Raw genomic sequence first — 27,740 nt, 5'->3', positions numbered from 1 at the left:
TTATTACAATTATTTATTATTGAGCTAATTTCAAACACTTTTTATCATCCAATAAGGTACTTCAAGCTTTACAATAAGAAGTCAAGGAAGTGAAGGACTACAGCCACATCCCAGCCCTTCAGAGAACTGTCCTCCAGAGAGCTGTCGTCCAGACTGGAGCGGTGGGCCATAAGTGAGCTCAGGAGACCAGATGATTCCAGGAGACCAGGAGTTGTGTGTGATATTCCTGCACCACCCTCAGAAGTGTTGTTGCAGACACAAGTCAGCAGAGAAATACCTTGCCTTAGGCAAGCTGTATTATATATATATATGATGATGATATGATGGCGCCAGTGTGTTGGGCTTGCCGTCTCTCTCTGTCAATGCTGTGTGTTTGTGCTGTTTGTGTCAATTGTTGTTCAAAACATTGATTCCATATTGGTTTACGATCGCCAAACACTACTGGATTTTCGTTTCTCGGCAAAAGATCTGGTAAGGTTTGACCAAGGTGGATATAAAACTTTGCCCCCGTTCCTATCGGGAATACCTGCTTGCCTTCGCCGCCCTGAGACTCTACTTCTCCGGCGTAAACGCTACCGCCGCCGAGGAAAACGCAGCGGTCAGCTGGTGAGGCTGAAGGCCTGCTCAGCGCGTTTTTCTTCTGCTTCCTGGACTGAGTATCGAGCGGTGCCTCGATTCCTCGTTTCTTGGCGGGTGCTGGACCCTGTCGACGCCTGGTTGGTACCTGTTGTCGGCCAGGATGAGGTGTTCCAGAGGTCTCCTCGCCCCAGCTGGCGCGGGGTAAATTGGATGAACCTGCGACCACTATGTCGGGCTCCTCAGACAATCAGGGCTGCAGACCCGCCGTTTTCTGTCAGGATTGGATTGGTAAATGCTAGATCGCTAGCAAATAAAACTTTTATCATTAAGGATTTCTTCACGTCCCGGGGATTGGACTTTCTCTGTGTGACTGAGACATGGCTGAGTGTTGGTGAGTCCAGTGCCTTTTCTGAACTCCTACCACAGGACTGTTGCTGTTTGAACTCCCCGCGAACGTCGGGTAGAGGAGGAGGAATAGCTACTGTTTATAAGAATGTCCATAAATGTAAGCACTTGTTGCCATCATCAAACTTCACCAGCTTTGAATTGAGTTTATTTGAGCTGGGTCGCTCTCACACAGTGTTGTGTGCAGTAGTCTACCAGCCTCCTAAATACAATAAGGACTTTGTAAACGATTTTTCTGCTTTTCTGGCTGAAATTATGCCTAAATACGATCGTGTCCTTATTATTGGGGATTTTAATGTTCATGTGTGTTGTCCAGAAAACCTTTTTACACCTCATTGACTCTTTTAATCTTGTGCAGTCTGTGTCTGGCCCCACGCATGAACGCGGACACACACTGGATATTGTCCTATCTTATGGGTTGCCTATCCATAATTTAGAGATATGTGATGCTGTGTTTTCTGACCACATGCCAGTATTATTTGAGATTGTGCTTGCCTGTAATACAGCTAAACCGTGCGCACCTGCACGGCGCTGCCGAATTATTAACTCTTCCACTGCTGCTCAGTTCTCCTCTATTTTCAGTCAACTCTGTGACATACCAAATTCTATATGTAATGATGCAGAGGACCTTATTATGGTTTCACTCCACGTGCCAAACTGCTATAGACTCTGTGGCTCCATTGAAAACTAGGAAATCTAAAACTAAAATTGAACCCTGGCGAAATGATTCTACCCGGGTTGTCAGACGTGAGTGCCGCAGGGCTGAGCGCAAATGGAAAAAGGATCATCTACATGTATCTTTGCAAATGTTAAGGGATTGCTGGCGGCATTACCAGACAAGTTTGAAATAAGCTAAAAGGAAATATTTCGCTGAAATTATTCTGTCAAATCGTAACAATCCTCGTGTTTTATTTAAGACCATTGACTCGGTTCTAAATGTGCCGCAAACTGTCTGTTTTGATGCCTCCTATGGTGTATGTGAAAAGTTTCTTCACTTTTTCATTGATAAGGTCACTACCATTAGGGCTCAAATCTCACCTTTGGCTTATGACCCCTCATTCTCTGGCCTATGCCCTGTTGTTTTTGAAAAGCTTGAACCTGTGACTTTGTCTGTTTTACAGAAGATTGTTGGGCATTTGAAGCCCTCAGGTTCTCCAAATGATTCTATCTCTCCTCGACTTTTTAAGGAGGTTGTTCCTACTATAGGGCCATCTATTCTTGCAGTTTTAAATAGTAGCCTTTCCTCAGGGGTGGTCCCTAAACTTTGGAAACATACAGTAGTGAAACCTTTAATTAAAAAACATGGGCTGGATACTGCAGATCTGGGAAATTTTAGACCTATATCTAAACTATCCTTTATGGCAAAAATCCTTGAAAAGATAGTTTGTAGTCAATTAATGGCCTTCTTAGATGAGCACAATATTCTCGAAGTTTTCCAATCTGGTTTTAAAACCCTAAATAGCACAGAATCAGCTCTTCTAAAAGTTTTTAATGATATTTTTTTAGCTACTGACTCTGGGAATTGTGTTATTCTGGTGCTTCTTGATCTGACTGCCGCTTTTGACACAGTGGACCATGAAATCCTTATCTCTCGTTTAGAGCGGTGGGTGGGCATTAGGGGCATTGCACTGAAATGGTTCAGATCCTATTTGGAAAGTAGAACTTTCTGTGTCAGCTGTGGAGATTTTGTGTCCTCCTCGGCTCCTCTGTCTTGTGGGGTCCCACAGGGCTCAATTTTAGGCCCTCTTCTCTTCTCTCTATATCTACTTCCACTTGGCTCCATACTTAGGAAGCATGGTATGTCATTTCACTGTTATGCAGATGATAGTCAGATCTATGTCCCTCTAAAAAAGAATGAAACTGTTGGTCCTTTACTTAAGTGTCTTGATGACATAAAGGCCTGGATGGCTTTTAACTTTTTAAGTTTTAATGAAAGTAAGACAGAAGTGATGTTTTTTGCTGGCGCTGCTGGGGCCCCTGGTGCTCATTTGGGTTCCTTGAGTCAATATATTAAGCAAACTGTCACTAATCTAGGGGTGAAAATTGACCCCGATCTTAAGCTTGACAGACAGATTAGGTCAGTAGTTAAAACAAGTTTTTTTCATTTGAGGCAATTGGCCAAAATAAAGTCATTCCTTTCTAAGCAGCATTTTGAGACAGTAATCCACGCCTCTGTCACCACTCGGCTGGATTACTGCAATGCACTGTACATGGGGGTCAGTGGGTCCTCTATTGCTCGTCTCCAGCTGATGCAAAACGCTGCTGCACGTCTTTTAACGGGAACACGTAAATACGACCATATTTCCCCCATTTTATCATCACTGCATTGGCTCCCTATATATCAAAGGATACATTTTAAGATCCTTTTATTTGCTTTTAAAGGCCAAAATGGCCTTGCCCCTCCTTACATCTCTGAGCTGCTACACCCCTGTAGACCCACCAGGTCTCTCAGGTCAGCCGATCAACTGCTCCTAAGTGTGCCGAAAACAAAGCGCAAGCTAAAAGGGGGCCGTGCTTTTCTGTAGCAGCTCCTAAATTGTGGAACGATTTACCACTGCACATTAGACAGGCATCTTCACTGTCTATTTTTAAGTCTCTTCTTAAAACCTATCTTTATTCTTTGGCCTTTGAAAACTGAAATTGACAATTCATGTTTGGTTATACTGATCGTATTGGTTTCATTGTATGGATTTTTATTGTTTGTACTTGTATTATATGGGTCATGTGAGTTTTTGTATTTTAGGACTTTTATGTATTTGTTTATTGTCTTACTGTAAAGCACTTTGTGTCCTTTTTGGATTTTAAAGTGCTCTATAAATAAATTTTTGATTGATTGATTGATTAAGTGAAACTGAATATGTGAAATATATACATAACCCAATTACTCAGTATGTTTGTGTATTGTTGGTGATGAAAAACTGACCCTGACCTGTGATGTACTGCAAATAATGACACTGAGTTCCAGCTTCTTCTACCACTGGGGCCCCAGCAAAATATGTTCAAATATCCATTATGTATGTGAAGTTTTATATTGGACTAAAAATAAAGCATTATAATAGTCTCAACCTTATTTCCTGTTTTATATAATGAACCAAACAGACAAGGGTGAATGTAAATTTTTTTTTAACATATTATGTGCATTTTAAAATATAATTACAGTAAGACAATGTAAACACAAATTAAATTACAGGACAGTATACTGTAGTAGGATATATTGACATACAATGGACTAAGAAACTACAAGTACACCAATGAAAACTTAAGAAAAAGGTTATTGTAAGTGTTAATTGAGTATCTGAGCAAAATATGATCAATACATACGCTATTGGTCTATACCCTGGCTGTTTGAAGCCTTCGCACACAGTGTTTCCTCCACAGAGAGACCGAAGGCTCCTCTCCCTCTGCTGCTCCCACATCCTCCTGGTTGGTCTGCCTGCTGTGAGCTGTGATAGAAAATTATAATAAAGTTTCTTACACAAATCAAATGGTAACAAAGTTCTTACTGATAACTGAGGCTTCCAAGGTTGTGTGATTTACAATTAAAATAACTTGCTTTTAAGTGGCCATTAGCAAATGTGTAGGCTTTAAAAACACTATGAACATTTTCCTTATGCTGACCTGCTTGCAAATGCAACAGAAGACATGTAATTAGAGTTAGGATAGCCAGTCTTTGTCATAACTAGGAAAGTACAGATGAGCACAAAACTATAAAGATGAACCAGTTAAGCAGTGCTAACACTGCATTTGTACTGTACAGTATGTGTCGACCTCTATACATAATACATCATATTCACAGCTTCTACATTGTACAACTTAACCAATACTGTGTATTATCAGGCCAATAGCAACCACAACAATTAGTAGTTAGCTGGATAATAATTTTTCCTAATAGACCATAATATAGCTACGTTACTAACCTACGGTTACCTGGGAGAGCATCGTAGCTCTGCTCGGGTCCTGCAGGTCTCTACAGAGAGAAGACGATAATTAATACAGCTCTATTGAGTAAGGCCTCACGAAGAATACATGATTCCCATGGTAAAGTATTAGCTCAGTAAGGTAGCCGGTGGCTACAAGTTTTAGATAACGTTAGCAGTATAGCTAACGTTAAATGCTAACTTAAAAAAGCTTTAAGTTTTTTTGTTAAGTTACTAGCTAGCTAGTAACTTAACACAACGAAACAACAAATGTCTAGTAACCATGCTTGCAACGTAGATCACAGATAATATATATATATATATATATATATATATATATATATATATATATATATATTAATAATACTTACACTTTATTAATCTTGTAGTAATCCCCTGTGGAGTGGCTTGTGTGTCCTCCAGACCAGACTCTGAGTCTCTAACGTTAGTTTACCTGCACTGAGGCTGAGCTGTCACTCAAACTTTCCCTTAACACTCATTAGCCAATGGGGATGCACCCCTGCAAGACCCGCCCACGCGAGATATTTGTGTCAGAATTGCAAGCAAAAACTCAGGGAGCGCAAAGGAGAAAGCTGGGAGCATGACTGCAAACGTGATGGAGAGAGCAAAAGACTGATCATTGAGAAAGAAGCAGAGGGAACTGTAAACAAAAGGACATACTATCAAACAAATATAAGACCAATAGTTTACAACTACACAAATGTTTTGTTTGCAAGTTTTAAGTTTTACCTTTGAGGTGACAATTTTTTTGCTTGAGTTAGTGTTTTTTGTTTGATACTTGAGAAGTTTTGCTTGGAATTAAAGTCACAAAACTAATCCCATATAGAAAGTGGCATGAAAAGAAAAGACTCAAGTAAAGTACAAGTACCTCAACATTTGGACTGAAGTACAGTACTGGAGTAAATGTACTTAGTTACATTCTACCACTGGTTGTATGTTTATTAATATGGCATCGTCTCTTCACTTTCTTTCACTTTCATTTAATAAAAACCATAACATTGCTGTCCTCTGCTGGTCTTCGTGTAAAATAGTTTTGTCTCCCTCAAATGCAAAGGAGACACATTAACTCTCAAGCCAGCCTGCAGAGGGCGCCATTGCAAAGACTTTGTCGCGTGCGTGTCCCACACGGTCCCACACTGTGCGGAACCGTATAAAGATTTTGTTTCCACTCGTTTTACTGCAAAGTGACTCTTCAGTACACTTCCGGGTCGGAGTTCAAAAATACACATGTGAGAACTGCAGAAAATCGACTTCGACTGGAACCAGACTACAACAGGTTTATTTTCAGGTATTGTGACTAATAATTTAAATCGTTTTACCCCCTAAACATTTAAGAGATATGTGGAGCTAGCTTATGTTTTTACAGGCAGACAAACTGACCCCTAGTTAACATTATACACAGTGTGTAACGTTAGCTTGCATCCCTGATGGCTATCTCACTCGTCCCGTTCATTTTCTACAGTCTGTGGTTGATATACACACTGAAATAAAGACAAACCAATGTGTTTCTACATAAGAACAAGCTAGCTGAACTACATAGTCCTGAAACATGGCGGCTTCATATTTTTGTTAAGCTTAGTATAGTGAAGAGAGACACAAAACAACTGTTGGTCTGTAACTTTAGCCTAGTTTATTTTATTTTTTTTATCATAAATGTGAAAGAAGAAGATGAAACTGTCAGAAATGAACTTAAAGCAGCCGCTCAAACCTGAGGTACTATATTGAGCTTTAATCCTTTTGAGGCGTTAATACAAAGCATATCCCTATCACATCGACAAATGTTGCATTTCCCAAATTTTGCAAATCCAGCTTCAAATAAATAGGGTTTCTCCAAACACCTCCATCATTTCAGTGACCTATTTTCACTGCAGATGACAACCAGATGTGAAAAGTCACAGATTTAACTTTTGTATATGATGTTTGCAGTCTTTTCCCCTAGGAAGGGGTTTAGGGGTTCTCCAAGTTCCAAAAAAGGAATATGCAATTTCACATCATTTTGGACCACTGTTATTACCATATCTGTGTCTAAAATGTTGGAAAAGCTAGAGAAGATATTACATTAATAAAAAACACGCAAAAAGCATAAAGACACAACTTGCTAAAGAAGTCCACTGGGGACCACCTACTTTAAAATGCCATTCTTTTTTATTGGAGCATTTTCTATTATATTCAATGTTCAATAAAATAATGTTGGAATAGGTTGTTTTCCCTCACATCGTGCAGCCCTATTAGGTGCTGCCCAAAACGGCTTTGGTGCTGCCTTATAATGGTAGGGAAACCCCTGTGTTTGGAATCAGCACTCAGTCAGATTACATTTCCCACTGAATTTTCAGATGGCCTTGTTTTTGTTTCTGCATACGTGCTTGAGCTGACAAAACCTTGCCAATATAAAGACTGCTTTGTGATAGGCGATTATATCCATGTCACCCACCCTTTGTTCATAGGTGAACTACTGCTCTCTGTTCATGTCTCTACAGCAGAGATCTTCAACAGGGCGTCTGGGACCCCTAGGTGGTCCACAGTTACTGCAGGGGGGCCTCCAAATTATTGTTATTTTTAAGTTTTTAAAAATAATTAAATGTCTTAACATGAGTCCAACATACAGTGCTTAGCATAAGTGAATACACTCATGCTAAAGTTGACTAAAGAGAGGAATAAAAAATCATCTTTTGGAAATTGATGCCTTAATTAAAAAAATGAGGGAAAATACAACCTTTAAGGACACCAATTTTCTTTGTGAATGAATAATGTATCATAAATAAATAAATGTTCTTCCTTAAAATACAGGGGGCATAAGTATAGACACCCCTATGTTAAATGCCCATAGAGGCAGGCATATGTTTATTTTTAAAGGCCAGTTATTACATGGATCCAGGATACTATGCATCCTGATAAAGTTCCTTTGGCCTTTGGAATAAAAATAGCCCCCCCCCCAGGATAGTCAGGATACTGTTTTGAAACCATTTTTCAAATGCTATAATATTGAATAAAACACCCAACATGTAATGGAAGTAATCATTCATTTTACCTGCGAAGAATGTTGCATGGCTTCCATACAACGTACATCCATGTATACATGTTATTTTTTGGGCCATTTGGTTGAAAGAAACCCATTTTTCTGATATAAAAAACTTTTGACAACACAAAGGTTAAGGGGTCCTTGATGTAAAAAAATGTCGAAGACCCCTGCTCTACAGAATACAAATGAAGATAAACTTAAATGAACTAGTTTTTGCTTTAGTGGACAGGATGGACGGGAAAGTTAAGGAACAGAAGCGGCATCAGCAGAAGCACAGCGGACCCAAGGCAGAGAGGAAGAAGCTCAAGAAGCAGGAAGGCTCCACAGAAGAGGATGGACGGAAACGCAATCCCAAGGCCTTCTCGGTTCAGTCGGCTGTACGCATGGCCAAGACTTTCCACAGGTCAGTCAGCTACATTGCTACACCTCTGTCAGACAGATGGAGTCTTTAATCCCCTGTAGCATCCGAGATGTAATGTCAGTCCTATAGTCCTCTATGCTCACTTCCAATAAGGGACACTGATTTGACAGTACAGTATTTTTGGCTCCTGACCATCACAAAAACAATGTAATCGAGAGAAAAAATATTTTGCACATTACGGTTTACGAGTAAACTCTTATTTTGTCCTTTTGCCTGTAGTATAGCAAAATCAATACATTTACAATATATTTTTGGGGTTTCAGATTCAGAGCAACCCTATCTTTGTGTATATTCTTTTAGGTCCCAGGACATAAAGACAAAAAAACATCACATCCCCCATGTGGACCGGACTCCTCTGGAACCCCCTCCAATTGTGATTGTAGTAGTCGGGCCCCCCAAGGTGGGTAAAAGCACCCTGATCCGCTGCCTGATCAAAAACTTCACCCGTCAGAAGCTCGGGGACATATGTGGACCTGTAACCATCGTCTCTGGTAAGTTTGGCCACTGATTTCTTCTGAAGTACACGGGTTTGATATGGGCCACTTCCACCAAGCTCCGCTGTTAAGATATTTTAGCACAAAGTGTCTCCTGTAGAGGTTTTACAGCTTCATAGATTTCACAGTTTCCACAGAAAAACATTGACATTCTTTGAATAAAATGGCATTTGTGTTCATTAGCTTTAAATTGATGAATTCAGAAGCGACGTGTTTTTTATTTATTACTTGGCCTGATGTTTTATGGCCACCTGTGCTTCATGAGGCATTAAACCATAATGTTTTTCATCATTTTTTCTGTGTCTGGTAAGTGACTTCTCGTTGTATACTTCCTGTAGGAAAGAAGCGTCGGCTCACTTTCATGGAGTGTAACAATGACATTAATACAATGATCGACCTCGCAAAAGTAGCTGACCTGGTGAGTTTTTCAATTTACATTAAAATATTACATTTAATAAATGTATGAAACAGTTGATATCAATGAGATGCGAAGCAGTCTTACATAATTAAACATATTTCACAATTTGTGCACTTGTGATTTAGTCATCTGTACAACTTTTCTTTTTTAGTATTCAAAGCTTCTTTTTTTTTTAGGATTAGGAATCGGTTCTCAATGCCCAACCCTATTAATAACTTGATTTGAATAGACTCTAGAGGGCTGAATGAAGTATTAGTAACCAAATTAAGTTGAATTAAAAGCATCTTTTTTTTTTTTTTTTTGTTTTCCTTCCAGGTTTTGATGCTGATTGATGCCAGCTTTGGCTTTGAGATGGAGACTTTTGAGTTCCTCAACATCTGTCAGGTGCACGGCTTCCCTCGCATCATGGGTGTGCTGACTCACCTGGATTCATTCAAGAACAACAAGACCCTGAGGAAGACCAAGAAAAACCTCAAACACCGCTTCTGGACCGAGGTCTATCAGGTAAATTCCACGTCATCATCCCATCTTTTCCGCTGAGCATGTCCCCTTTGCTCTGTACAGAATCGTGAACATTGAAACCCTAGCTGGTTTGTACTGTGACAGCATGACGTGTGCGATTTAAAGATGTTGTGTTTGAACCCGCCAGGGGGCCAAGCTGTTCTATCTGTCGGGTATGGTGTACGGTGAATATCAGATTCAAGAAGTGAAGAACCTCGGCCGCTTCATCTCAGTCATGAAGTTCCGTCCTCTGGTGTGGCAGACCTCCCACCCTTATGTGCTGGTCGACCGGTGAGTGAAGCCGACGGCACACTGCTGACTCGCATCATCCAAATGATCCTCTACAGTAGGCATGGGCCGGTATAGGATTCTTTCATTTTATTTATTGTTTTTATCAAGTTTTGCCATAGGTGTTATACAAATAATTACAAAAACCCACAAACCTTACATAACCCAAATGAGTGTAAGAGACATGTAACATACTGTATACAAAGACTACTTGACATACACAAACGGAGCCTGTGAACACAAAGAACATAAAACATATAAAGACAGTATGTGACTAAACGCTACAGGGGACAGTTTACAATGGGGGTGGGGGAGGTGCGTGTGTGAGCATGAATAGGCGCGTCTGTGTGTGTAAGTGTGCGTATGATGAGTGTTTTGTGATTATAGTATGAAATGTATGAAAAGCTTTGAGTATGTTGGATTAGGTATAATATTCTGACCGTATGATAAAATTGCAGTTGCAGCTTTAAAATGTATTGTTTTGAAATGTCGGTAAAAAAAACATCTACTTTTTTCCCCCACATTGAACACAGTGTATTTTATTTTGAAGCACACTGCACGCTGGCAGGGAGAGGGATTTCTAAAGTGCACATTCTGTCCTTGAAGGCTCAAAAAAACAGCCCATACCGCAGGAACGGTATGACGGAAAATGTTCAAACCGGTAACCGGCCCGTGCCTACTCTACAGTAGTTTGCGCCATTTGTTTGCAGCCGATTTACAGTATTTGCTCTGTGAACTGTAGATGGGATAATTTTTATTTAACCATTTATTTGTACAGGTATTCTCATTGAGACAAGGGGTTTGGGACAATACACAACATCAGTTACAGACAGACAAACAGATTACAATAGTATACACAATATTTACTATATAGTACAATATTTAAACCAAAGTGCCAAGTAGACTTAAAACACTTAAGTAATTAAAATAAGAACAAGATTCCAAAGATGTTTTTTTTTCCTTAAAATGAGTTTGAAATCCCCTAGTGGTGGTGATGATGTCAAGATGTAAAGTTAAGGAGAACAGTGATCCACTAACTCCCCATGTAGTTGCAGCATGTTTTTTTTACATATCATTTTCACATTTTTGTCTGTACTAAGCCACGATTTGAGCAGTTCATGTACAGCTTTCATGCTTTTACTTTGTACTCACGCAATCGTTGTTTTCTCAATTCTTCTTTCTGCATTCAAACAGCATGGAGGACTTAACTGACCCGGAGCGAGTGAGGACAGACCCCAAGTGTGACCGGACAGTGTCACTCTACGGCTACCTGCGAGGGACACATTTGAAAAACAAAGGCCAGGTCCATATCCCAGGTACATTAGCAGAGACCTTTTGTACTGCGCGTCATGCTGTCTAAAGCAGAAATGCTCCCAAATACCACTAAAGAAATTGCCCTGGAAACAGTAAAAATAACATATTGTGTGCGGTTGTTCCGATACCAGTATCGAAAATCCCTTAGATACTGCCTTACATTATGGTATCAGTGAGTAGGCCAGTCTATGCACCTAGCCTGACATTTTTTATTTTATTTTTTACTTTAAAGTAGTTTATGTTATTTTTCTGTTATGACTAACTGTCAAACAAGATAATAAAAGAAAATTGTATGGCATTCATTCTCTGTATGTATTTGTTCATGTTTTACAAAGGGTTATTCTGAGCCAGCTCATACATCAATGATAGCAATCATATCCCATTCATACAGGCATAGTCGGATACAGCTGTTGAAAAATATATAATTATGGTATCGCACTGGTATCCCATCGGTACTGGGTATCGGCCAATATGCAAGTTTAAGTATTGCCATCTGTATCGGAAAGGAAAAAATAGTATTGAAACATCTCTATTGGTCTGTGCAGGTGTGGGAGACTTCCAGGTGGCGGACGTGAACTTCCTGCCAGACCCGTGTGCCCTGCCAGAGGCTCAGAAGAAGCGAGCGCTGAATGAGAAGGAACGTCTGCTCTATGCACCCATGGCTGGCGTCGGGGGGGTCGTGTACGACAAAGATGCGGTGTATATTGACCTTCCTGCCAGCCACGTCAATCAGCAGCAGGTGTGTGTGCTTGGCATGGGAGCGTGTGTTCTGCATCTGAATGATCAGCGTTTTTAAAAGCCTTTCGGGTTGGCTTCAAATTTGAGCATTTAAAACATGCAGTATATATAAAATATTTAATTTTTTTTATCGTCCTCGCAATATCAACTAGTGCATTACACATATCGCAGGCTTCAAAGGCTGCAAGATATCGCAAACGACATTCAGAGATTTTTTATGTTAGTTGAAAGAAAATATCAGCAGAAAACTGCACTTGAAAATGTAACCGTCATTCTTAATTTAAGTGGTACAATGATACATTTGTTCAATAGAAGAATATTGGAATTGTCTTCCTGTTTTTAAATTCAACAAGCAATTTGTTGTATTTGAGCAGAATACTGAAAGCAGCGGAAGTCAAGTCAACTTTATTGTCCATTCTGCAATATGTGCCAGATTTACAGAGCAATTGAAAATAAGTTTCTCTCCGACCCACAGTGCATTGAGTACAGTTATGTTTATTTGTCGCATTAATATCGTTATCACGATATTCAACGTTATTGCACATTTTCCTCGTATCGGGCTGCCCTATTTACAAGTGTATTGTATTTCCCCGGTACAGGAGGAGGTGCGGCCCACCACAGAGCTGGTCCAGTCTCTCATTGACACGCACGCCACCCTGGATGCCAAGATGGCTGCTAGTAAGGTGTCTCTGTTCAGCGGTTCGGCCACCCTGGATTCCACAGATGTCGGCGAGCCGAGCGGGTGAGATGCAACACGCATTTTTAACCCTAACCCTTTTTTTAAGATAATTTTTTGGGCATTTTAGGCCTTTATTTGTATAGGACAGCTGAAGACATGAAAGGGAAGAGAGAGAGGAATGACATGCAGCAAAGGGCCGCAGGTCAGAGTCGAGCCCCTGCTTTGAGGAATAAACCTCTATATATATATATATATATATATATGGGCGCCTGCTCTACCAGGTGAGCTACCCAGGCGCCCTCTCTCTCTTCACTTCTGTCTGACAAATGTCAGGGACGTTGGAGACATAAAATATGCTCATCATAAGGAATAGACATTAGAGCCTCATCGACACATGCCAGATATTACAGGGTTTTTCCTGCATAGAGGAATTTTTGGCGGCCCCCAAAGAGGTTTTAGCCACCCCCAAAGGAAAATCCGCAGCACCAAAATGAAAAGAATTGAGAATAAAAATAGCAATTCAAATCCTCCAGCTGTGTTTAAGAGCAATTTACCAAACAACGTTGAACAAGCAGAACATAAACTTGAATATGAGAGCTAATCTCAGTTTTATCGTCCAGCTGTACCGGAATCTCTCAGTAATTTATTTAAATATGATCATTATTTTTCTTAACCAGTGTTGTTAATTGGGGTTGTATTTACTCAAGCATAATATATATTATATATATATATATATATATATATATATATATATATATATATATATATATATATATATATATATATATATATATATATATATATATATATATATATATATATAAAATAAATAAAATAAATAACAGGAAAATACATTGATTTCTGTCAAATAAGGTAACGCAGACTCATTTACTGTACGTGGACCGATCATGCATACTGCCGTGCATAGTAAAGATAATGGATCACTGACTAGAAATAGTAGTTGTAGTAGTTCATGGCGTAGCAGGGCACTGCAGGGTGTAGCAGGGTGCCTAGCTTATTGTTATGCGTTTATGTTTAACACATCATCAATATGTCATTGCAAGATTTTTAAAACTCAATTATTGCAAATGAACCCTCAAAATCCACTATTGATTCAATATTCCAACTTTCATTCCATTTTGAGACAATGTAAGTTTTAAAAGAACCTTGGATTCCAAAAGTTAATTGTGGATTCAGCTGGTGGAAACTATTAAATTGTTCAATTACTGTTCCTATCGAAAGAAGCTATTGGCCATACTCTGCTGTCAAAGTATATACACAACCACAGTTAGCAGGATAAAACGATTGAAGATGATTACAATTTTGTCAATTTGTCAATGTTCACATTCCGATGCGATTTGTTGGAACACACCATTGGCAAAAGAATAGTACAAAACATCTGTAATGTTCTGCTACTGCACTCAATTTATGTTGAGTACATAATGTAATAAGTATGTTGTTTTTGACAGAAAATATCAACTTTTATTGTTTTGTGTGTGTGTTAGAGAGGAGGGTCCTCGGGAAGAGTGTGTCTGGGACCCCAACACCCAGAGGAAGAGGAGGAAGGTGGTCTTCACTGAGAAAGAGGAGGAGGATGTCAGCGGCTCCAGTGACGATGATGATGAAGATGATGATGAGGATGGCGACATTGACAGTGAAGACGGTGACCAGGAGGAGCAGGAAGAGGAAGAGGACGAAGACGAGGATAACCTGTCCACATTTCTCATAGACGCGAGAGCCGAATCTGACGAGACAGAAAAGACTGTAACAGCCTATCCGCCAGCGAAGAAGCAGAAAGTAGAAGAGGGGAAGAAAAGGAGGGAAGAGAGCGCCGAGGTGCCGGCGTTTGCTGACAGTGAAGACGATTTGGAGATGAGCGAGGAGGAGAGTGAAGAAGAGGGGGACAACGTGAGAGCAGGAGACTCTGGACACTGTTCTGAAGAGGACGAAGAAGAGAGTGATGATGATGAAGAGGAGGATGATAAAGAAGAGTCTGAAGATGAATCGATGGAGGAGGATGATGCAGCTGGCGCTACAATGAAGAAACAAACAGCTAGTGAGAGTGAGGAGGAGGAAGAGGAGCAGGGTAAATACTGTTTTTAGTTTTATTTACTTTCATTTTAGTGTTAGTTTTTAGAAGAAACAACTCGCACATCCAAAACTTCTTGTGTGCAGGTGCGTTGGAAGATAACATCAACTTGGAAACAAAGGACCAACTCTTGCACTCTGCTTTGCTAAAGCGTCACCTTTTATGTACAAAAAAACTTTTCGGTTCCTCCGGACCTTCATCAAGAGTCCAGATCCGGAGTGAGGGATGTGTTCCTTTGTTTCCAAGTGTTAGTTTTTACAAAAGGTTGCGCTAGACCTACTCTTTCTCTTCTGATACTGGTTCAGATACCTAAAACCAGGTTATACGGCATACCGATCCAATACCAGTGATCACTTTAAGGACTTCTCGCCCATGTTTGTTTAAATTAAGTTTATGGAGCACTACTTATTTTTTATTATTTTTTGGGCTTTTTGGCCATTATTCGATAGAATCGCTGAAGACAGGAAAGTGTGTAGAGAGACATGCAGCAAAGAGCCGCGGGTCAGACTCGAACCCGGTTCCCTGCGGTAAGGGCTGAGCTTCAGTATATGGGGTGCACGCTCAAACAGGTGAGCTACCAGGGCGCCCCTATGGAGCACTACTTGGCAAACTACATCTGCTGGAAGAACAGCTCCGGGACAGCTAATGTTTCTTATGGTGATAATGTTTATTCAGTTCAGCTCTATTGTTCAGCTCTCTTTTTTACACTGTTATCAGGGCTGAATCATTTGGAGAAAAAAATGTAATTGCTTTTATTTATTTTTTTATTTTTTTTATTTTTTATATCTGCCAGATATTGAGATTTGATTTGCAATTATTATTTTTTTAGTTTAGCTAAAGTTCTAATATTCACTGTATAACGGATAAAACATGTCATGGAGTATTATGACATGAGACACCATCATAAACTGCTTTATATTCTTATGCAGGGATGAGAACATAGATATGAATTGCCAGCATTGTGTTTCTCTTTTAATAAGCATGGCACATTGAACAGTCAAACACAGAACATTTATCACAAAAGCTTATAATAAAAAACAGTTCCAATAAAAAAAAAATCTATACTTTCCTGTAAACTGACAGTTCTGATAGGCCTCAGTTCAATAGCAGTATCTACATATTGCACATTCTATGATAATGTTAACTGAAGTAGTCAACTATTATTAGTAACTATTCAACTAAATGTTGCACAGTCAATTAATCGCGCACTTCGCAATCAGCTACTTGCATTCTTTCAAATTTTGATTTTGACTTGAAAACGATTCATTGTTCAGCCCTAACTGTTACTGTAATTTCTTGGTGTACTTTAGCGTGTGTAGCTGTACAGAAACGGTTTATTTCGCTCCACGTGTCAGCTCAGACAATACAGAAAGCTTGTCGGAGTTCTTTCAAGATTTCTGTATAGTCGTGGGACAAGGAACGTAAAGCCTTCAACCGAGCCCGAAGGTAGCTCAACATGTGTTTTGATGTCAGGGGAAACGTTACCGATGATACTGAAGTAGCATCTTGAGGTTCAGTTGTTGTTCTCATCATTCTGTACTTGAGTTCATTCTCCTGTTTCCGTCCACAGGGGGTCTGAGATGGAAGGAAGGTCTGCAGCAGAAAGCATCAGAAGCGTTTCTACGGCAACAAAAAGCTGCCCCCAATCTGAGAAAACTGGTTTATGGTTCAGGTAACCCAAGGCTCTGGTTGCATGTCCACATGAATATATATTTCTATTGAATTCTGTGTTTTTAAGAATATGCCATTATATCTGTGATAAGTTGCTATCTTCTATCAGCCTGGACAGTTTCTTGTCCTAGCTCTTATTAATATTGGCCATATCTTGGTATCATACATTTCTACACAGTATACCTAAGCGATCACTATGTTCCAAATAATTAATATTCTTTTCCTTCGTTTAGGAACCCATGCTAAAGTTGACTAAAATCCAACCTTTAAGGACACCAATTTCTTTTGTGAATGAATAATGTATCGTAAATAAATAAATGTTCTTCCTTTAAAATATAGAGTTTATTTTTAAAGGCCAGTTATTTCATGGATCCAGGATACTATGCATCCTGATTAAGTTCCCTTGGCCTTTGGAATTAAAATTGCCCCCCCACATCATCACATACCCTTCACCATACCTAGAGATTAGCATGGTTTTATTTCAGGTATGGTGAAGGGTATGTGATGATGAAGTTGAAACTACCCCATGCCAATCTCTAGGTATGGTGAAGGGTATGTGATGATGTGGGCGGGCTATTTTAATTCCAAAGGCCAAGGGAACTTTATCAGGATGCATAGTATCCTGGATCCATGTAATAACTGGCCTTTAAAAATAAAAATCTGCCTGCCTCTATGGGAATTTAACATAGGGGTGTCTATACTTATGCCCTCCCTGTATTTTAAGGAAGAACATTTATTTAGGTACAATACATTATTTATTCACAAAGAAAATTGGTGTCCTTTAAAGGTTGGATTTTTCCAATTTTTTTTAATTAAGGCATTAAGATCAATTTCCAAAAGATGTTTTTTTTTTTATATTCCTCTTTTCAGTCAACTTTAGCATGGGTTCCTAAACTCATGAGCCGCATTGATTTTCAGTGTCTCTAGAACATGTCATAATTATCATATTTTTTGTGTTTAGTTGTAGAGGCAGATGATTCTGACGATGAGGAGCAGGAGCTGGGGGGGCTGTTTCGAGTCAGCCGCCCTCAGAACAGCAAAAAGTCCCAAGCAAATGGGGTCGACAGCTCCCGTTTCGACCCCGACGCCTCCCACAACTGGGACTTGGAGGAGGTACAGTGGTTGCTACACCGGTGTTACTGGGACAGTTAAGAGTATTGAGTTCCTAATGTGCTGTTGATATGAAAACAAATACAAAAAGATGTCGAAATGAAAACCTAAGTACTTAAAAGTTGCCATGGTTTTTTTTTTCCTTCCAGATGCTTAACTCCATCAGGGACTGCTTTGTTACAGGGAAGTGGGAGGAGGACCAAGATGCTGCCACACTGCTGAAAGAGGATGGTAAGAAAGGAGATAAGAACCAATCCATTCCGCTAAACACACAGATCTAAAATTTTTGACTTATGGTTAAATAAAATTATAAACCCTTATAATTGAAACAGTGTGGAACCCTCCGTACCAGACATGTGTGAGGGGGTTACTTGACAGGGTTAAGCAATTTGGATTTAGAGCTTCAATTAAGAAAGATCCCAGTATAACGGAGTCCTTTGATGTGGAACCAAGCCAGTGTGATAGCATTAAAGACTCTAACATGCAGTCTGTTGTTGTTGTTTTGCTGTGTCTAGAGGAGCTGTATGGTGACTTTGAGGATTTGGAAACAGGAAAAGTCCACAAGGGCCAAACTGGGGAGCAGGATCAGGCGGAGGTACGTCTTATTTATGTGGAATAGTTAAAAATCAAGGTAATTTTCCACTGACTGACTGATCATTGAAACATAATGCAATATTCCTATGTGGTTATGATTATAGTTTGTGTTTTAAAACACAGCATCCACTCCAATACTGATATCCAGTGTTCCAGTGGTCATGTAAAATGACATCTCTCCCTAATACTTCATATTAATCATGGCACAAAACTCCTCTCTGTCATTTCAAGATATTAATTTTAACCTCATTTTGTTTGTTTGTATTAACTGGACCAGGTTCTGGGTGCGTGGCTATAGTGAACTTTGTACTAATGTATATAGAAAAAGTTTTTCAGTACTGCCATACTACTACAAGACAAAAATTTACAGGAACAAAGTATTTGTAGTTACAATACATTACAACACTGCTCAGTTAGATGATGTTTTGTCTTGTACACCTGTCAACAGCAGAATAGTGAGAACGATGAAGATGATGCCGCTGATGATGATGATGATAATGAAGAAAGTCTGGTGAAGGTGGATGATGACGAGGTCCAGAAGAAGAAGCGTCTGGAGAAGAAACAACGGCTGAAGGAGCGGTTCAACGCAGAGTACGACAATGAAGACGCCACTTACTTTGATGACCTGAAGGAGGAGATGCAGAAGCAGGCTGAGGTACCTGGTTGGGCCTTCTGCAGAGTCTCTGTTCTGTAATACACAGCAGCTGCTGGAATTCATTCATTTGATAAAGATTCAGTATACATTTTACAACAGGTGTTCTCAAACATATTGCACAAAGGTCCAAAATGATTGGCAATAACATTATTCAACTCCCTTTTTAACTTTTAAGCAACATACAAGTTCTCTGTTTTCCTGCTCAAATTTTAGACCTATTTTGGTACTGGTATTTTGTACTATTTTTTTTATTTTTGTTCTCTCTCCAACGTTTTAATGACATTTTTTTTTTTTTTTTGTACTCCGTCCGGATTTACTTGCAGTTTGGTCCGCATGCGGACCTTGGTCCGGAGTTTGAGAAGATTTAGAAGGATCTATGATGAAACATTGATTAGATTCGTATGTTCCCGGCTTCTTTATGAGAGTGTTTTTCCTGCGTTCTGTCCTCAGCTGAACAGGGCAGAGTTTGCGGATGTGGACGATGAGACCAGAGTGCAGTACGAAGGCTTCCGACCAGGAATGTACGTGAGATTGGAAATCTCCTCTCTGCCCTGCGAGTTTGTCACCAACTTTGATCCCCATTATCCCATCATCCTTGGAGGTCTGGGCTCCAGTGAGGGCAACGTAGGATACCTGCAGGTATGTTTTGTTTGCATATGACTATTATTATTTATTATTTTATTTTATTACATTTATATAGCGCTTTATCATAGACACTCAAAGCGCATTATTACTGTCCTGTGAGGTTGCTGATCATTTACATCTTGTCTAGGCTTTTTCCATAACTAAGCTATTGGGAAGGATTTAAAGATGCAGTAGGTACGACTTATAAAACTAACTTTCTGTCATATTTGCTGAAACTGACCCTATCTTCCAGTAGAACTACATGAAGCAGGTAATAAATAAATAAAAATCCATCTCCTCTGGGACCACCTACAGCCTGTAGTGTGATTTGCAAAAATCCACAGCTCCCTGTTCAGATGCACCAATCAGGGCCAGAGGGGAGGGTGGTGGGGTGGGGGTGTCTAGCTGCGTGGCAGAAAGGGCAGAAAGGGGGGAGGGACTGAAAAGTTGTTGAGTCCTGGATCTTCACAATCCTACCTACAGCACCTTTAAGTGAACTCTGGTATGTTTGCCCATCAAACTGTACAGAGATGCCAGGAAGGAAGAAGGTTGAATTAGATATATACTATATATATGCAATCATCTATAATAGATGATTGCATTTTAGACAGTAATCCTGTTCATTTCACCAAGTAATGTAAAAGAGATGCTGGTTTATATGATTATATATGCAAGGCTGAAGTTTCTTGTGCTGTGGCAAATGCGCAATGAAATGATCACATGGAAACGGGGTGCGATTGGGGGCGAACTGATTATCATACTGTCACTTTTCATTGAGCATCTATCAGCAATGTTTATCACAGGTGTTACTGGGATTTAAAGTCAAATCAGGATCGTTAAGGAAAAACTCAGGAGAAGCACAACTCATTTCATATACGAGAAGAAGATTCGGGAGATTTTGATGACTTCCACAGAAGCATTTAGTAAAGATTCAGTCACAGAGACAGTTAAGCAGGCAGTACAGTTTAACCTGATGTGTTATCGTACAGTGCCATCCCAGCTCTCTGAAGTTCCTGTCTTCAAGGCGTTACGTTTAGCTGACCCTTTAAGGTAAACAAAGATATTGCAGGCACCTAAACACAGATGTTAAAGCCTAGTTCTCTCTCTCTCTCTCTCTCTCTCTCTCTCTCTCTCTCTCTCTCTCTCTCTCTCTCTCTCTCTCTCTCTCTCTCTCTCTCTCTCTCTCTCTCTCTCTCGGATATATGCTAAAGTGTGGCAGGCCCCTAGACCTCCAAAAGGCCTCACCTGACCTGTGACCTATGACCGGATGTTGTCTATGCTTTACCTTTGTTTCATCATACCACAATATGGTGTTTCTGGAAAATTCCACCACAAAGATGAAAATAGAACTACCTTGACCAGTGAATCCCAACCTTTTTCTATTTTGGGATGTACCCTTACATCCTTATCAGATGTGCGCAAGTGCCCCATCATTGACACCATGCAAATGTGTTCATTTCAAATTATTTTAAAGTGGATGTTAAGTAACCCTAACCCTATCATTTTTTCTTTTCATACAGTTCATATAATAGCCCTAATTTTCCTCCTAGATGTTCTTGCTTACATTTTAAAAGTGTGTGTGTGTGTGTGTGTGTGTGTGTGTGTGTGTGTGTGTGTGTGTGTGTGTGTGTGTGTGTGTGTGTGTGTGTGTGTGTGTGTGTGTGTGTGTGTGTGTGTGTGTGTGTGTGTGTGTGTGTGTGTGTGTCAGATGCGACTGAAGAAACACCGCTGGTATCACCGCATCCTAAAGACGCGGGACCCCCTCATCTTGTCGTTGGGCTGGAGGCGCTTCCAGACCATCCCCCTCTACCATATGGAGGATCACAACGGACGCCACCGTCTGCTCAAATACACGCCGCAGCACATGCACTGTGGAGCTTCCATCTGGGGTAAGGCCCAGTTAAAGCACACTACACTGTTGCTGTCCATTTCTTGTCATGGGCCATAACTAGGGCGGCAAAAGCCAATGTGTGCTTCTTTTACGGATATATATTAATGATGTCTTTTGCATTGCTAATCCAAACAATGTCAAACTTGGCACTGCACTTACTCCTGCCCGTTACAAGACACCTGTCAAGTTTGAAATCTATCGGGCTAACGGTTCGAGAGATATGCGCATAACACACAGACAGACATTCCTGAGATAGATAGATAGATAGATAGATAGATAGATAGATATGTGCTTGTGATATATGTGCTTTAGACAAACATGCTATTAATGCTGCCAGACAACTCCTCCACAGTGCTGTGGAGGAAGGTCTGGCAAAGTGAGACTAGTAACCCACTGACAGTCCTGCATTGAAATGTTTTATTAAAGTAAAGAGTCAAAGAGAGGCATTATCTGCACAATGTAATAACATTTACTTTCACGTCTGTTCAGGGTGGAGCTTTCGACTCAACATAATGCATCTAATGCATCATATTTTTATTGTGATATTGTGTAAATAAATTCTGAATTTGCAATGTGACCGTTAACATTTCTCATGACTCATCAGGTAAATGTAGTAGTACAGTGTTTTCCTCTGAAGTAGAAGTACTCAGTGTGTCAGTAGTATACAGTTGAGTTACTGTGGGGGCCTTCTGTAGCAGCAGTACAGGAGGCCAAGCAATCAGCCTCTTCCAAACAGGCACCTTCTGAACAGGCACTGCATACACAAATACTGATCTGTCTGTGAAAAGATAATATTGGCTGATATTTTGGCCATGCTGATAAATTGATATCAGTCCGGCCCTAATGAGTTACATGCACTATAATAATGACACAACAATGTGGTAGTATTTCTCAAATTTGACTGCCTTAATGCCTAATTCGACTAAGGGCACAATCATGTAACATAATCGTATACATTTATCCAATGTTACAGGCGTTCGTGGACTAATTGATCGAGACAAAGGGTCAAATTGTGATTAATTAGCATTGGCACTGTAAAGTCAGTAGATGTAATTTCTCCCTCTATAATGAGACTTTTATTCCTCAACTGTTATAATTGTTTTGCAGTCATGTCTAATAATGATCAGCTCTTTCTGATAATGACTAGTATTCTCTCTCCCCCTTTGTCTCACTGAAGGTCCTGTCACGCCACAGGGCACCGGCTTCCTGGCTGTGCAGTCAGTAGCAGGAACTAAAGTAAGTCCGTTATTCACTCTAGTTCCAGCAGTGAGAGTGAACAGCTGTTTCAGATGAATAGCGTGCCAGTAAAAGTGAGAACATTTCCAGTTGCCCAAATTCCTGTTTTCTTTCTGCAGGCTAATTTCCGTATTGCAGCCACAGGAGTCATCCTGGACCTGGATAAGTCTGTGACTATAGTGAAGAAGCTCAAACTCATCGGCTACCCCTACAAGATCTTTAAGAACACCTCCTTCATTAAGGTAGGGAAACGTGTATTTACTTTTATCTACATCTCATTTAAGGTCCACGGTTAATCTACAGCTTTCAGCTTTTAAGAAAACATATAAAAAGGGGTAAAAATTACATGTGATAGGAAAAAATACACACATATATAATTTGCTTAAGAAACATACATTAAAGACAGACGTGACAATAAAACATATATTTGATAAATAAAACGCATATGCAAACTCTGGCCTGAACTAAAAAATGCAAACGTATTTGTGTGTAGTTTGCTAGTGCTTGTTTCTCCATTGAAAATGCCGGACAGTGTGAAGAAGCACTGATTTGGAGTGTTCTGATTTAAATTCTCCATCTGTGTTCACAGGGCATGTTCAACACGGTGCTGGAGGTTGCTAAATTTGAAGGGGCGTCTGTACGAACAGTATCAGGGGTCAGAGGTCAGATCAAGAAGGCGCTGTCTACACCGCCAGGCGCTTACAGGGCCACGTTTGAGGACCGTCTGCTTATGAGTGGTGAGTGTCTGCTTTACTCGTCATCTTCACCATAATTGCCGTTATTCCATAGTCCTAATATACCAACACATTAGACCGGGGGTCACACTCAACTTCACTTAGGGCCATAATATATAATAACTGATTTTTAATGAATGTGCACGGAATAACTTTAGGAAACTGCAACAGAGGATGTTCTTTCTTAGAAAGCTGAATCAATTTATAATAGACAGTCACATTCTTCAAATGTTTTCTAAATCTGTTCTGCATAATGTTCTCTCCTTTGGCTTTACTTGCGCTTCTGGAAATATGCGTGTTTATCAAGATCATAAGAAACTACAGTGTATGATAAAGACAGCCAGCAGGATCATTAGGGTTGACCAGGTGTCTGCGGCTCAGCTGTACAATGAGCTTATTCTAAAGAAGACCGATCAGATCCTCAGTGGTCCTGCTCATCCTCTCCATCAGAAATTCAGAAACCGTAGCAGGTCAGATGATAGATTTCAGAAGCCAGAGCAAAGCAAATCCTTTGTGCCTACAGCAATCAGACTGTAGGGGTGTGAATCTTCACTGGTCTCACGATTCAGTTAAATTATCCTGCCAATGATTGGATATCACGATGCATCACAACGCGTCACCTCCTCAATATCATTATATATTGTTACACATGGTTTTCATCAACAAATTCAAGCAGTCATATATATGTGAACTGCCCTTTTTTATTGTATCTGCTCTTAAAGAAAGACACTTCCTGAATGTAGCGGAGTCTGAACACAGCAGATAACGGAAACAAAAAAAAAAGCAGCGAGTGGAAAATCAACAAGTAACATCAGTAGGAAATAACTGATTATGGTCTGTCACTGCATCGCTGATGCAATGATTAATTTCAACGCCCCTATTAGACTGCACAATGAAAAACTAAAACCGTTTTTGGTATTTTAACTGCATCATTGCACAAGTATGCAACTTTCTGGCACTTTAATTTCTTTTTTCACTTCCGCGAATATTGCGCTTTTTCAGGTCATTGCTTGTCAGAACTTCCTACTGTTATATGTACAGTACATGTTTTATACTGTATTGTCCATACGGACCATATTTTGAAGTGTTGTGTGACTTGTGAGACCACATGAATTTCCGCTAGTGGGATACAAAAGTTGACTTTGACTTTTTACAATGATCTACTGCTTGTGAAGGACTCCTCTGTAGTTGTGTCTTGATGTTGATGTGTTTTGTTGTTGTGCAGACGTGGTGTTCCTGCGCTCCTGGTACCCCGTGTCTGTCCCTCAGCTGTACAACCCCGTCACCTCTCTGCTGCTGCCGGCCGGTCAGAAGGACAGCTGGGCGGGCATGAGGACCCTGGGGCAGCTCAAACACGACCTGGGCATCCGCAACAAACCCAACACGGACTCTCTGTACAAGGTAGAGTAGACACCTGATCTGATGAAAGAATCGACTAAGAGCAGTGTATTGCCCTAAGTGATGCAGCCCCTTCCAAAGGGTCCGACCAACTATAGCTCTGATAGGAAGGAATTAGTAGTAATTAATATGAAGATTTTAATAAGATATGTCTGTGAATTGAATTTAGTCTTTAAAATGGATCGAATGTTTGGATCTGCTTTCATAAAGAAAAAATAATCAGCAGCACTCTTCAGTCAGGAGGTCAGTGATGGAAAAAAATTAACTTTAAAGGGACAGTTCACCCTAAAATGAAAAATACATATGTGCTATGTAATAAAATCTAGATTGTTTTGGTGTGTCTTACCCAGTGTTGGAGATGTCGGCCTTCTCTCCACGATTATAGAACTAGATGGCACTCTGCATGTGGTGATTAAAGTGCCAAAGAATTACATTTGAGAAACGCAACAGCAATATCTCTCCCTCATTCTTCGAATGAGCACGAATTCAATCATACAAATGTTTCAAACAACCTTTAATCTCAGTTTTGACATAAAAATAACTGCTTCAAAAGCCCTTGTAGCCTGCTATACAACTAACGTTACCTACTTTATGACAATAATCTTTCAGTACTTAGTACATATCCCAACAAAAACACATTGTTAAACATAAATTAAATGTGAAAGACATTGCAAAAGCAGTAAACTATTAATATATTGTCCTTGGAGTGTAACACTACTTTTATCAAATAAAAATCTCTGTCAATCCACTGTGCCGTGACTGTACCGACACAGTGTAATACTCCCACACGGCCGACATTTTATTACTGTAAACAAACCACACATGCGCACGGAACGTGTTTACCTCTCACGTCATTCCAGCATCCTGTGAGGTCAGCCTTCTCTGAATCAGCAGCTGCACTAGTGGGAGTCCTCCCACAAAATGAGGTGGAAGACCCAGAAATACTGACCCATCACAGTACACACGACTTTTTCGGGAGTGGGGCTAGCGTTTTAGACAGCGGGTGAATAAAAGTTTATTCAGACAGACCGTATGATATAATAACATCATCTTGGATTGTTTTTGAAGGAGACATGTTTTTTGTTTTGTTTTTTTTTTACAAATTTTGGAATTGAGATCAGTTGTCACTGATGCAATGAGCCCTTCACATGAGAGATAAACAGTGCACTTGCAATATCCAAAGAGCACCTGTGTTTTAATACATGAAAGACACAGCAGGGCTTCCACTCCTTCGTCTGCATGTAAACATGTTCTAGAAGAAACCCAAAATTGTATGAAAAATAAAAGTATGAACTTGAAAATGAGCATTATATGGGACCTTTTAATAATAAATAACCATTAGTTTCAGCCCTAAAATAGATTCCATTGTGTATTTATGTCTATCAGTAGGTATGTGTATCAGCATTAGTATTTAGTGTTAGCGAGCTTGACGGCAAAACTGCTTACGGAGTTGTCATGCAGTTAAAGTATCTGTAAACCTGTCCTTAACCTAACAGTAATCCTAAATCCGGACTTGATCAAGCATATCCATCCCTTTCCCTTCCAGCCGGTGGTCCGAGCTCCGAGGCACTTCAACCGCCTCCACATCCCCAAGGAGCTCCAGAAGGCCCTGCCCTTCAAGAGCAAACCCAAACAGCAGCAACCCAAAGGAAAGATGCCCCGAGATCTCCAGAGGCCCAGTGTGATCAGAGAGCCTCATGAGAAGAAGGTGAGGAAACCGGACTCTAAAGTCTCAGTGCAGCGGCTCCATCCATAGTTAGGAGTGAGCATTTATGACCTCAGTCATAGCACTGATTTATACCAATCTGACAACATAAACAGTATTGTGTGTACAGTTCTTACCATTCAAATATCGTAACTGATAGAAATAATGGCCAAAACTGTGCAAATAAGTTGTGTACAGCGTGACCCGGACTACATCCTGTAGTATAACATGGCTTTATCTCTAAGCAATTGTTTTCTTGTCCTGTTCCTTAAGGTGGCGGCCCTGCTCCTTGCTCTGAGCACAGTCCACAACCACAAGAGGAAGAAAGCCCACACAGCGCAGCATGCCAAACACAAGGAGTTCCTGCAGCAGAAGGAGAAACAGGAGGAGGCCAAGCTGAAGAGACAGAAGGAGGCACGTAAAAAACTGTACCGCATCCAGGGCCAGGTGGACCAGAAGAAGAGTAGGTCCAGTCTGAAGGGGGCACCCCAGGATGACTAACTCACTAAATCTGGACTCAGAATCATTTTTATTGTATTTTTCTAGATGTATTGATATTAAACATGAGTTGTAAAGGAAAAGTGATCTGTGTTTTGAAACTTGTTTTAATTAAATGTGTGTCTGTCTGTACCTGTGTATTTGAATATTGGGGCCGTTCTCCCACTGATCATTGGTGTTTTTGTGGGTGATCTCAGCATATGGAGTATTCAAAATATAATGCTCAGGATGTTACAGTAATAAAAAGAGATACAGAAATATGACCCATAATAATTTTTAGTCTGTCATGACCTGGCTCAAAGGTATGATAAAATGTGGAGAACACACGTTTGCTCAATTAAATCAAATTAACAAAGGTAAACATGCTATCAGTTTATCAGTAATGTGTGTAGTGTATGGATGTGCGTAGGTGTAGCAATGTTAGAACGCAAAAGTAACTCAACCCAAAGTCCAAACAAGCCAAGCAACCTTGAGGAGGGAGCGAGGAAGAGGGTCTGCGGGCCCGTTCCAGAAAGCAGGTTTAGTGAAAACTCTGAGTTTGTTAACCCTGAGATGAGGGAAGCTCTGGGTTTTCTGTTTCAGAAAGAGAGGTACTTTAATTTCAGGGTCCGTTACTATGGTGACTGAACCTGTGAACCTAACCTGGTCGGGAGCAGGTTTTCTTCTGTCTCCTCCCTCTGACCCAGCGCTCTTCCATTTCCTCATTCATTCATTCATTCGGTCTGCATCAGGCGCATTTTT

The 27,740-nt window shown here is 40.2% G+C and overlaps 1 protein-coding gene across 2 annotated transcripts; it reads left to right on the top strand.

The window, feature by feature from the left end:
* The first annotated feature begins 6,087 nt into the window (after nucleotides 1-6,087).
* bms1 (BMS1 ribosome biogenesis factor) lies at nucleotides 6,088-27,086 on the top strand. 2 transcript variants are annotated; one of them, XM_028568523.1, is made up of 23 exons: nucleotides 6,088-6,210; nucleotides 8,164-8,344; nucleotides 8,663-8,853; nucleotides 9,195-9,274; nucleotides 9,590-9,778; nucleotides 9,924-10,066; nucleotides 11,258-11,379; nucleotides 11,923-12,116; nucleotides 12,715-12,857; nucleotides 14,300-14,880; nucleotides 16,454-16,555; nucleotides 17,516-17,667; nucleotides 17,814-17,895; nucleotides 18,180-18,259; nucleotides 18,710-18,913; nucleotides 19,364-19,552; nucleotides 21,246-21,426; nucleotides 22,606-22,664; nucleotides 22,784-22,906; nucleotides 23,254-23,401; nucleotides 24,624-24,799; nucleotides 26,343-26,504; nucleotides 26,775-27,086. In XM_028568523.1, the coding sequence occupies exons 2-23, from the start codon at nucleotides 8,172-8,174 to the stop codon at nucleotides 27,000-27,002; spliced, it is 3,702 nt and encodes a 1,233-aa protein (XP_028424324.1). In that variant the 5' UTR covers nucleotides 6,088-6,210; nucleotides 8,164-8,171; the 3' UTR covers nucleotides 27,003-27,086. The 2 variants fall into 2 exon arrangements, with proteins under 2 accessions (XP_028424324.1, XP_028424323.1); XM_028568522.1 differs by having other exon boundaries at nucleotides 18,707-18,913.
* Nucleotides 27,087-27,740: the final 654 nt, after the last annotated feature.

This window comes from Perca flavescens, chromosome 21 (genome assembly GCF_004354835.1).
Source record: "Perca flavescens isolate YP-PL-M2 chromosome 21, PFLA_1.0, whole genome shotgun sequence".
NCBI classification, from domain to species: domain Eukaryota; kingdom Metazoa; phylum Chordata; class Actinopteri; order Perciformes; family Percidae; genus Perca; species Perca flavescens.
The sequence above is the reverse complement of the archived record's forward strand: the minus strand, read 5'-3'. Positions and strand labels throughout refer to the sequence as shown.